At 38.7% G+C, this 13,099-nt stretch overlaps 1 protein-coding gene across 1 annotated transcript in view; it reads right to left on the minus strand.

The window, feature by feature from the left end:
- The window catches only part of cftr (CF transmembrane conductance regulator), a gene marked incomplete at its 3' end in the record, with an annotated part of 60,833 nt that overhangs the window by 36,623 nt on the left and 11,111 nt on the right, over positions 1 to 13,099 (minus strand). Inside the window, exons 8-13 of the mRNA XM_083973845.1 lie at positions 12,236 to 12,482; positions 11,986 to 12,078; positions 9,141 to 9,317; positions 8,867 to 9,058; positions 1,817 to 1,911; positions 375 to 461 (exon numbers count right to left, since the gene is read on the minus strand). Of these exons, the coding sequence (XP_083829971.1) occupies positions 375 to 461; positions 1,817 to 1,911; positions 8,867 to 9,058; positions 9,141 to 9,317; positions 11,986 to 12,078; positions 12,236 to 12,482 (891 nt within the window). The remainder of the gene's footprint in view (positions 1 to 374; positions 462 to 1,816; positions 1,912 to 8,866; positions 9,059 to 9,140; positions 9,318 to 11,985; positions 12,079 to 12,235; positions 12,483 to 13,099) is intronic.

Consider the following 13,099-nt stretch of genomic DNA (forward strand, 5'->3'; position numbering starts at 1 on the left):
ACAGGAAAGCGAGGTGTCAAATCTTCAAAGAATACCCTGCATGCACTCAATAAAAATCAAGAAGCTGCCGTCTGTTTATAAGCACAACTGTAGCCAGGAGGCTCGTTCCGGCCTTTGAACGCCGGCCAGAGTCAACACTTCACCATCATCATCATCATCAAAAGATTAAAGAAACATTTCCTGTGGCGGCGGCGGAGGAGGAGGAGGTTACATTATGATGCAGCAGCCGTGACTCTGCACAGTCGACCTGATTGTGGCCGAGACAACAAAAGGAAACCTTGACCTTGAACTTGAACTTTAAGTTCACCACCAACCCTCTCCCCTCCCCTTCCCCTCCCCCCACCACATGAAAGACTCTCTGTTGGGATACACACTTCTCAAAGATCTCTTTCTCTGTCACCAGGTCCAGGTGGGTGAACGGTGCATCCAGCAGGTAGAGGTCGGCGTCTTTATACAGAGCTCTGTAGGGGGGGGGAGGGAGAAAACACACACACACACACACACACACACACACACACACACACAGAGTTAGGAAAACACAGAGAGAATGGGAGCAATAAAAACATTAGACAAGAAGAATGTCTAAATCAATTCAGTGTGGATATTTACAGCGATGACAGAGGCTTTAACCTAATGAGTGGCTGCAGATTGAAGCGAGGACGCTGAGGCCAATAAATAATGCATGTTGTGAATATGAGTCGGTCTGACGCTGAGATTTAATGGAGTAATAAAACTTGGAGAAAGCACTCGTCAGTAAAGAGAGAGTGAGACCATAAAACACGATCAGGACGACAATAGGTGATTGTGATGGTTATCAGCTTCAGGAGATGATTGATTATGAACCTGGATTCTTTTTTTATAACGATGGGAACAAACAGTGAAGACGCTGCCAAAAACATCAGCTTCTACATAACTGTAAATACAGATGTTTTTATTGGCTTTCGGAGAATGGAAGCTCGTACTGTGGTGGTAATAAGTGATCATACAGATTAGATAGCACTGATTAGTTTACGGCCCTGTGAACTGTTCTCAGACCTGTGGTATTTATGAAGGGGAATTCTTCAGTCAGTTATTTTCCGTCATTGATCATTTGACTTCCCTTAAAGTCCAAATTAATGATAATTTTTCATTGCGTTTCAGTGTCTTCAAACTCTCTGTTTGCTGCATTTTCTTTCAAAAGCTCTGCATCATCTCTTCCATCCCAAATCTGACAAATCAGTAACTCTTTGACCGCTTTTAAATCTCTTAGCATTTGATCATGTCTGATTTGTTTTATTTTTTTTGTTTCGTTCCTATTTCTGTCTGAATACTCTGTTACTCATGAGATTTTTTTTATATATGTCCTACATCTCTATCACTTGAATCCTTTTCTCTTACCTATATATACCTACCTTTACCTGAAAAACACTTCGTTTAGAAAGATGCTTTATACAGTGTCATGAAAAAGTTTGGGCACCCTGGTCAATATTTCAGTTAATGTGAACAGTAAAAGCAAGTGGAAGATGTTTTTTTCTTCAAAAGGCATGATGTTAAACAGGAAGCATTCCTTTATAATATTTTAAGCAATATCAGTAGATTTTTGTTTGTTTTCAACAATTTTAAAATGAAAAAGGGAAAGCAACACCCTGCAAAAGAATGGGGTGCCCAAACCTTGAAGAAAAGAAAAATGCTATAAAGTTTAGCCTCATAATTAAAGTCTTCTAAATCATGCTATATTTGTATCTGTTGCAAAACAACGTATTCAAATAAAAGCAGGACAAAGTGAAGTGAAGTGACTCTGACAGATGAGGAGAGGGTGAGACAGGAAGTGCTGTACCTGGCCAGGCCGACGCGAGCCCTCTGCCCGCCACTGAGGGTCACCCCTCCCTCCACCACGTGCGTCTTGTCTTTCTCGGGCAACATAGCGAAGTCCTGCAGAGGGAAACCAGAGGTCAGCGGGTCAAACACATGCACACGAGCAAGAACACACAAAGACATGAAACAAAACACAACTCCTCCAGCTCAGCCTCTACTTCTATTCACTTGCCCGATAAAAACAAACCAAGCGTGCTGATTGTTACATTGAGTGAGTGAATGTAGGTCAGTGGTGTGAAGACGTTCTGTAACCTCTGACTGTATCTCCTCACTCTGATAACTGAAAACTCTGGGCCACTTGGATTAAAGTTCAAATGTGCAGCTGTGACATTTAAAAACTTTTATCTTGTGTTTGCAATACGCAAGGCTGCAGCGTAACTCGGTCACATGCTGCACGACTGTTACCGTCTGCAGCACGAGACCAGTTTTTAACCACTCGAATGGAGGCAGCGTGACGTGTCTGTCTGTATAGGGGCCCGTCGTCCTTGTGCAGTGTCCTTTCACTTTCCTTTAAGACAAACTAAGAGAGAGTCAAACACAAACTGTTGAGTTTTAGGAGGCAGAGAGTTGCCACAAGGTTTAGTTTGGTTTATATTTGACTTGTTTTGTGAGGACACTGCAACACTTTTTGACTGGAAAACAAACCAGTGCAAAACTAAAGCAGAAATCACTAGTTGTACCCTCAAAGTCACAAGATCAAAAACAAAAACAACACATAAATGGACCATTGTAACGCCATGGTCTCATTGTACAGTAACCCTTTAATTTACAGGCTGTTAATTACGTGATAATGTCTAGGAATAACGGTCAATTTCATAGTAATGTCGAGAAATATAGCCAAGAAATAACGATTGATTGCATAGGAATAGCCCAGAAATATCGGTCAATTGCAAAAGACTTCTGGCTTTTCCCAAAACATTCAAAGCATGTGTCATCTTTTGCCTTTATGAAAAACATGACATGTTATTTCTTGACATTACTATACAATCAATTGTTTTTTTCTTGGCTATTTCTTGACAATATTCACATAATTAACGACCTGCAAATTAAAGGGTTACCAAATTTTACTTGACCATAAAATAATGTTTTTATTAAATTAATGAATCTCTGCAACCAATAAATATAAATTATAGCACTAAGAAAAAGTTATTTTGTCCTTTTGTAGCAGTGTTTGTCTTTGTGTTATCATCTTTTATCTCTTTCTTTGTCTTGCTTCACCAAAAACAATTAACAAAACAAAACAACCACTAAAGTACAAAAGCAGAACAGTCTATTACTTAGAAACCAGAGTAATGTTTTGTGATGTTCAGATGATCACAGGTCACAAAGAGGCACAAAACCACAGAGAAGAGAGAGGTGCATGAATGTTGTCACAGGGACAGAGACACAGTGTGTTTTCAGTCAATAATGACAACAGACGCCCACACCAATCAGGATGAAGTGACACAGCAAGTTTATCATCGTTAAAAAAACTTCCTACCTTTTTTTTTTTTTGACCGCCAGCTTCCGCTGTCCGGCCCGGAGCGGCAGCAGGGATCAAGTTAACAGGTTGTTTAACAGCTTGTTAGAATCAGGCAGCGCAGTAAAAACACATGTTGTGTGTCTCGGTGTGGACAAAGAGCACCTGCCGCTTTAACAGAGGGGAGGACCACCCATGGCAGTCTGCTGCTTTAGGGGGGCAACAATGGAGAGGAGTTACAGTCACTGAACGCCTCGTCTCTGTCTGGACCGACGGATCTGATCCAGTCGTTGCCTTGGGGATCCTGTGCTCACTTCCTGTCCTAACTTGTAGTCTCTTTGTGCAAATTTGTAAGATAAAGCATTGAGAATTAATATATAAATCTGAAGTGGTGCTTTTAAAAGTGGTTGGTTATTAAATTCATAATGATCCTTTAAATTGTCTTAAATTTTCATTCATAATTGATATTCTGGTACATCTCAATAAACTGGAATATCATGGAAAAGTCAATTTCCAGTAGTTCAAGTCAAACAGCCCCAACCAAGCATTGAGTGCATATAGATGGACATAACTTTTCAGAAGGCCAACATTTCCATAGTAAATATACTTTTTAAAATTGGTCATTTGCAATATTCAAATGTTTTTGAGATACTGAACTTTAGGTCTTCACTAAATGTAAGCCATCATCATTTTAATTAAAAGAAATGAAATAAAGACATGAAATGTTTCATTCTGTGTGTAATGGATCTACTGTATATAATGTATTAGTTTCACTTGAATTGAATTACTGACATAAATGTACTTTTCCATGATATTCTGATTTATTGAGATGTACCTGTATTTTAATTCTTTTTTTTATTATCAGCAGATGAAAAGACTAAGTAGTACAGAGTGTGCTCTAACTAAACCCGTCCGATTGACACGGCAAAAACTGAAATTAGGACTAATAATGCTGCCAAAATATTGTTGGGTGTAAACACTGTGTCAATATTATACTGTCAATATGTAATTTAAAGAAATATCAAATGTTGATTTTGCTCAATTATGAGAGACAACCTTAAATATGATAATTATAATAAATATTAGATTGTGCCTTTGAATAAATATTGTTTACATTAAAAAAATTATTTTCTTTTGGACAAAAATGGAGACTAATAACACTAATAACCTAACTAACCCTAACCCTAACCAACAGTTTAAAACTGTACCAGAACCAGAGAAACCAAAGAGAGAATAAAGAAAGTATCACATCACTACAAACACTGGAGGGAACAGTGTCTCCTTCATTTCCACACAGTGCTGCTTCAGTTACTTCACTTTTCATCGACACCTTTCCTCAAAGACAAAATGGAGGCTGTTTCTCTTTTTTACACGGAGACGTCAGTGTTGCCTGTCAGCTCTGTTTGCTGTGACAACATGTTGTGTTTTTGTCAAAACCACTGAGACATTGTCGGTGACACAGGAAATGGGACGAGGCAACGAATAAATAAATATGACAGCACGAGCTGCTGCAGGGATTTTACTATAAATAACACTTAGAACGTGTATTTAGGATATCAACACTTCAAAATTGTCACTGTTGTTTAAACAAGATCCCAAATTACATATTCTTTATATGTTCGAGTATTTGACTGTTATATTAGAATACAATAAAAAAGAATAGAAACTTTAACAGAAGGTAAAATAATTTATCATGACAATGTGTTAACATTATAGATTATTATTAGATTTATTTACAGGTCGAATGGATCCAAGATGTAAAACTTCCTGAAACTTAACTCTTAAAGAGTTCACATCTAAAACTGTGTTATTTTATGACTCATGTGCTTCTTGTATTTCTTTTAAATTATGCACAACTCTTTCTTAAAAACACCTGTCCCTGCTTTTTAACTTCAATTCACCAACCAATCAGTCTTCATGACTCCAATTAAGACACAACAAACTTTCAGGCTTTTAAATTCACCTGTTGCATAAACGAGTTCAGTTCTTGAAGGCACCAACAAATCTGCATAAATTAAGATGTTTAAATAAATCACATCTAACCACTCAGCTCCGTTGGAAAAGAGTGAAACAACAAAAAGACTGATATCAGATACTGGTCTATAAAGCTCACTCCACTACAGTGCAGTGTTACCAAACCACACGTCAGCAGCCATGTTTCCCTGTTTGGTGCAACTGGTGGCATCAGGTGTCAATGATTACCATGTTACCATGGTAACACAAGTCTTCAAAATAAGTTAGCATGGGGGCGAGGTGTCGAATGTTTTCAGAAAACATCATGTTGGTATCATATGGACAGATATTTCAATTGTGATATGCAGATTTCTTCTTTTCATTTTTACTTTCATTTTCAAAAACTCAAAAAACTGATGATGTGACTTTTGTTGGGTTTTATACCTCTTTATACCTTAAGAATATAATTTGTTGGCGATTCTGTAGAAACATAACACTTTGTACTTTCTGTCATTTAATTTCATTATTTTCTTCTATATTCTTATCAGAGTGTTTTTGTTTTGTTTTGTTTTTTGGTCATTTTCGTTTGTGTATATGTGACCTTGTACATATGTGTATGAAAAAGAAAAGGTAATTTGTATTTCTGTGATTGAAAGTATCGTTTTGTACTTTTTCAATAAAAATATTTGGAGGAAAAAAAGAAACACAACACTAGTGGTGCTGAGGTTTTCCCATCTGTCATCGCCTGAACGCCACAGCCAATCAGAGAATCGTTACTGACCACATTCACCGTGCTCCGTTTAACATCCTCTGCAGGATTAATGCTCCATATTTCAAAATAAAAGTCGTCTCAAACTCATTTCATGAACAGTAACCAGATCTACTGTTATCTTCCTAAAAATAAAAGTCCTCAAAACAAAACAAACACCTACTTCACTTCTCCTCTACACACACACACAGATACATGTTTGCAGATGAATCACAGGGCCGATGACGAGGTCGCCCCGGCTCGTCTGTGTCGTAACGTTTGTCACTGGGAACCGACGAGCTCATGTTCCTCCATCCCAGTGAAATAACGTGAGATTTCCATGGCAACAGAGGAGACATTATTCTGCTGAGAGGCCGTCACTCAGCACCGAGGCTCATAAGAGCGCCGGAGTGCGTGTGTGCGCATCAGCGTACGAGAAAGAATGTGTGAGCATGTGTGTATCTGTCTGTGTGTGTGTGTGTGTGTGTGTGTGTGTGTGTGTGTGTGTGTGTGAGACCTAATGGGTGTAAATGGTGACGGTGGAAACCTGAACCGAGAGGCTCCGACAGACGAGTGAAGAAGCTGCCAGAGATGAATTTACTGCAGAAAACCGCCGTGAAACAACAGGTTGTTTGTGACTGAAGTGACGTTTTTACACCAACACACGTTCAAACTCTGTCACCGCTCATAGAAAATCCTACATCTATAATCAATGATACATCTATGACTCATCTGAAACACTTTGTACACTCACCCCCTGCACTGTGGTCGACATGAACTCATTTATCCACCTCTTGTTTTTTACTTCATCCTTGAGTACAGTGTATATTTTCGTCTGTGGGTTTGTATTGTACTGGAGTCATTGGGCCTCATTCACCAATATCTTCTTAAGAACCTTCTTAGATTCTTTCTTAAGTTGTTCTTAAGAAGTTCCTTAAGAAAACCCTACGTCAGATTCATCAACGCGTTCGTAAGCCTCAGAATTGTTCGCAGCTGTGTTCTTATGCCATCTCCTCGTAAGTTGAGGGCGTGTGCCAGGTGAGTCTAATTAACATATGATTAGCATAGGTAACAGCCCCATCAATGCCCATAAAAGGGCATGAGACTGCAGGGCCGTGTGCACACAGCACCCACAGGCACTGAGCAGAGAAGGTGAAGTGAGAAAGAAAGTTGAAATGCTCAAATGAAAATCTGGGAGGGAGCACCAGACTCCAAACGTAAAAAGAACTTAAGTAGTGAAGTGGCGCTACTGCGGCAGGAATGAAACAAAGAAACAAACAAAAGGCTTATATTTAGTTTATATTTTTATATTTATATTTAGGCTATATTTAGTTGCGTCAGCAGTAGATGCAGCTCTTCGGTTTGTTATCAGAGAGACCACACTCTCACGTGTGCCATCATAAATATCATCATATTATCACATATGAAAAAAAAAACAGTTGTGTGTAGTGTGCACTGTTGCAGCCCGCAATTAGGAAAAAAAAAATCATATCGGCAGCTGCACCCCCCCCCCCCCCCCCCAAAAAAAAGAGAAAAAAAACAACTGATATGAATTAAGTGTCTATAATGTTTTTTAAGAGACTGCAATGATTTGTCAATTATTATTATTAATATATATGATTATTAAAACATCATAAAAGATAAGAAAATAATTCTTATTCAAATCATATAATATCATACAACTGCAGAACAAAAGAAAACGCTATAATCGGTTATTTTTGCAGAAGTCTCAGCACCTAAAAGTGCTTAAGTATACTCCTGACTGTTCGTAGATTTTGTTCTTAGTTAAGAACAAATTCTGGATAAGAAAACATTCATGAATGCCACAATCTTCGTAAAAACTTCGTAAGTAGGATTTAAGAACAAATTTGTTCCTAAGAACGGTTCGTGAATGAGGCCCATTGTTTTTAACGCAGCTGCTGTGACGTTTTAGTTTCCCCCTTTTCAAACAGTTTCTGCACGCAGGGTCATACTTTCCTGTTGTTTATTCATATTCTTAATATACGAATACAAATTACTTTATTGATTTAATGGAAACACTTTATAATAAGTACACACTAAGAAGCATTAGTTAAGCATTAAATACTGAATTCATCATTTATAGCACATGATACTCATTAGTATGTAGTTTATAAACACAGTTAGTTTTACTCATCATTGAAAAACACTAAGTGTATTTATAAACTACATACTAATGAGTATTCATGTGTTATAAATGGTGAATTCAGTATTTATTAATTATTAATAGTGTGTACTTATTATAAAGTGTTAGCAATTTAATTCATTAATTAATATGTTCCACACAACATGCCTAAACTCCTGACTTCATGTATGAGCCTGTTGAGCCTGTACACTGTAACATGAAACCTGTGTATGAGTCGTATTTTGATGCCCTCCTGTTGCATCTGCGATGAATATTTATATTCACATGTTTGGTAAAAATGAATGTTTCAGTCTCCCTGAACATTTTGGCTACATTGCTTAGAACCTTGAAGATGACATAGACTTTAGAAATGAACTTGTTATCGACTTCCAGATGGATTTTTCTTGAAAGAAAAAGCTCCATTAAGACCTCATTCGATATACTATATTGCTTACAGTATATTTATTTTGTAAACTTCATTTTTTCCCACCATTCATGCAAAATTGTATGTTTATATGCAGACAGATTGTGCATTTAAGCTCATCTGCTATCCTCTGAATAAAAAGTCTCACGGTTGCACTTAAGCATTAGCAACAGACCTGTAAAATAAACCGTAACCGTAGAAACACCTGCAGAAATCCACTTAATGTGCAGAACAAAAGGAAGGAGAGAGAATAACGCTATGATAAACTTAGTGAATGTACTGTACCTCTTCCAGCTGGCAGGCCTTGATGATGGAGGTGTAGCGGTACTCGTCGTAGGTCAGGCCGAACAGGATGTTGTCCCGGATCGTCCCCGGCATGATCCAGGCCGTCTGTGGCGAGTAGGAGATGCGGCCGCTGTGTCGGATTTTACCCTCCGAAGGCACCAGCTCTCCCAGGATCATCATGAGCAGGGAGCTCTGAGAGAAAACAAAAAGCCACCTGTCATGAGTCGGCTCTTCTGTGATGGTGAATTTTAGTTTGGTGATTTCTTTGACGTACCTTCCCAGAGCCGGTGGATCCGGCCACTGCCAACATCTGGCCCTTGTCCAGGTACAGGCTGATGTTCTTGAGGACGGGTGTGACGTACAGGTTGGTGAAGAAAAGGCCGCCGTCGCCGTTGGGGTGTCCGTTGGCTTTGTTCTCCTGCTTGATCTTCTCAAACAGCTCGCCAATGCCCTGCAGAGAAGTTCAGATGGAGGGGAAACTGTTTAATGTTTATATGGACTCAACTATATCTAAGGAGAAAACACTGAGATAAAGATGCTAATATGGCTAAACATCACATTTTAGACAAGTTATCCTGAGCTAAGTCACTTTGTTTTGCTTTTGTTAACATATTTTCAATTAAAAATGTATCAAATTAATGAATAAATAATAAATGAATTACATTCCATTGTTCTGTTTCCATTCACACATGGTTCCAGTGATAATTATCATTAGTTGATATGAGGAGATCACACAAGAACAAGAACTGTACAATGTGTGCACTTAATTTGATATCATCTACATAAATAAATGTCATTTAATTCCAATACACTTATTTTGGACAAATTAGACAAAACAAACATGGCTTAATCATTCTGTAATTCATTTGTATTATATTATACTGTATTCTGTGCTGAAGCTGTTCAATGTTGTTGTGTTCAATGCTTTGGCACACTCTATAATACATTAGCACATAAATTACATCATCATGTAAAAGTTATTTCTATTGATTCCATGTAGAGAAATTAAACATTTCCTTTGATGTCAATGATTGCTGGTTACAATTTATGAAAATCAATAATTCTGTATCTTAAATATTAGAATATCTCCGAAGATTTAATAAAAAAAAAAAGAAAAGGGTTTATAACCCACTGTAGAAAGGCTTTGAAGATGATGCTGATTTATCAACTGGATAACTAATTTAAACCAAAAAAAGGCTTCAAATATGTCATTTTACACATAATTCATCTAATTTTTTGTGCAATAATTTCAACTTTTCCTCAGTGAGTTCCTGAGCTGCACATCATGTAGTTGATTTCATCATGTATTAGTTTCAGCTGTGGTCGCTGCAGCTCCACAGCGATGGTAGCGAGTGTCTCCGTCCGACAGCGACACACACGAGGACAAACCTCTGTGAGAAAGCAGAGACGGACCAAAGACAGAGGAGCCTTCACAATGGCCTGATTTCACCTCATCTGTCAGCGCCGGTGTAAAGATTAATGGCTGACACATCTCACTGTTTGAAAAAAAAAAAAAAAAAACGGGAACTCTGCTTGACTCACCGGCTTAATCATTGACCTCTGTGACATTTTATGGGTCAGCGTTCCTCTAATGCTGAGGGCTCGCTGCCGTTTGTGTAGGTTTGTGTGTGCGATTCTCATTGTAATGAGCTGACGTACATGCTGTCAGCAGTAAAGAAAAGCAACACCCCCCGACAACCCCCCCCCTCATTCATCCACGAATGGCACATTCCAGGAAGAGGAGAAGGCAAGAGGAGAATCTGGGAATTAGGTGATGAACGAACACAACTCTGAATCTCAAAAGGGAGGAGACTCGGTGTTCCCAGCAAAGTTCGGTGACGACACCGCGGGTGATTAATTATGCAAAGTGATGGGCAGTGGAAAAAAAGAAAACAACAGAAAACACAGTTGGATGTTGGTTTTCTCACGGTATTGGGTGGTCAATGAATCACACCTGTTAGAGCAGGTTTTTACAGCCTCTGCAGCCTATAGATGAGATTATACTGCCCACTCCTCTGATGCACGGAGGATTTAGGGTTTAACTTCTTTAAAGAAAACATGCCATCTACACACATGCATACAGTACACACACACATCAGTGTGTACAGACATAAAGTAAAGTAAAGGTGCCGAAAATAATCGTTTCAAAGATGAACCGAGATTCTTAATGGGACGATTCTGAATCGATGCAGTTATGTCACATAATCGATTTTAAAATTCAATTAAGTTATTAAAATGTGATGATGAAAAAGTTATCATATTTATCTGACTGTTTATATTAAATAATAAAAAAAAGCCATGTGTGACAATATAGAAAACTGAGGATGTGATGCATCAAAATTCATCGTATAATCGAATCGAACCGCATCGCAGGCTGGTGAATCGTAATCGAATTAAATTGTGAAGATGCACACCACTAACATGAAGCTTATGCAATCCATTGAGGTGCAATCAAACCGAGCTTGCTGGCTACTGTTGTATTGTATTTTATTATGTTGTATCTTATTAAGACTGGATGTATGTGTTGTCTTTTTACTATTGTTCACTCAATGGTCTAAGAAGAAATTTCCCGTCGGGACAATAAAGTCTATCCTGTCCCTATCACCGGCCAAACTAAAGACTTTACAGAGTCACCTTAGGTTTTTTTTGATATGTTGTATCTATTTTATATATTGTATGTTGTTGTTTTTGTTCTGCTTTTTTAACGTGCTGTTATATATTTTTTTTCTCTAATGTGCTAATAAATAAACCAAAAAAATCTAATCAAAAACACAACCATGACTTTGTTTGACTTGTTTATGTCTTGAATGTTACATAATCTGGAAAATGCTGAAACTTTATTTTTTTTTTCATCATAGTGTCTAACTCTGATATGTCTAAACTTTATTTAATGTATCATTCAAAGAACAATATTTATGTTGAGGAGTAAAACTATCACACATAAGTTGTTCAAAAACAGAAGCTCTCATGGAGGAAATGTTGCTACTGTACCATCATTATTTTAACTGACGTAATAACTTGCTTGTGTCTAAATCAACATCAGTGTACGTATTAGATAAAGCTTACGTCATCACATATCACTCTCCAGTTTTGACATTCACACAGAGACATGAACGAACCTCGTCCCAGGACGCAGACACGTTGACCAGCTCCACCTCAGTGGTCGTCAGGTTGTACTCCAGGATTTTGTATTCTTCCTTCATCAGGAATTCCTGGAAAACAAAACAAAACAAAACCAAAACTAAAAACACCGGATCAGCTGCCTGACATTTACATTTCCTCTGCACGCATTTGTTCTGTAAAACCGGTTAAAGTCGACATAAAGTCACCGCTTCTCTGAATGAAACGCCCTCTCCTCTCTGGACTCACCTCGATCTTCTGCACCAGTGCCAGCGTGTCGTACCACATCTGGATGGAGCCGGGCAGCTGTCGCGTCAGCGTCATCCTCAGCACCATGCAGTAGGAGGCCGTGGTGAAGATCCGGCGCAGGATGATGCCTTTGCTGAGCGCGTGGGGCACGATGGCCGACACGATGACCACGATGGCGGAGAAGAAGTAGGCGGCGCTGTAGAAGTAACGCAGGGAGCCGATCTTCCTCGTCAGCGTCATCTCGTCTCTGAGGAGGAGGAGGGAGGAAGAGGAAGAGGAAACGAGTGACGGAGCAGCAGAGTTTGTTTTGTTTTCAAGGAGCGAGGTGGACGCTGCCAACGTCGGGTCGATGTGAAGTCTTGGTGTCTCGGTGTCAGCTCTGATACTAGTCGACATGTTTCTGCACCACCGCATCACATCTCTTTTTCCACGTACGTTTAATACACTTCCCAATTACAGTGATGGTGATCCTGGCACTGACAGGTTCACCACATGTTTTAACATCTCTCTCTCACTTTTGGCACCAGGTCGACTCCACCTCACAATTGCGCTTCTTACTTATTTGCAGTTCAATTTAGGATTATAAATGTATCAGTGATACATAAATTTGCTGTTTTTTTTATTTTTCAAAGGTCCAGTGTGTCATAATTGGTGAGGTTTATTGGTAAAATCTGAATATACTACCCATGAATATATTTGTATAAGTGTATAATCACTATAAAATAAAATCTGTTTGGTTTCCGTAGCTTTATAATTCTTCTTTTATACATTTAGCAAGGGTCTTGCTTTAGAGAGTGTCTCCATCTTGCACCGCCATGTTTGTACGGCAGCCCGGACGGAAAATCCAGCCAACCAGAGAGCACG

The sequence above is a fragment of the Trachurus trachurus genome (genome assembly GCF_905171665.1).
Source record: "Trachurus trachurus genome assembly, chromosome: 6".
In the NCBI taxonomy this organism is placed as follows: Eukaryota; Metazoa; Chordata; class Actinopteri; order Carangiformes; family Carangidae; genus Trachurus; species Trachurus trachurus.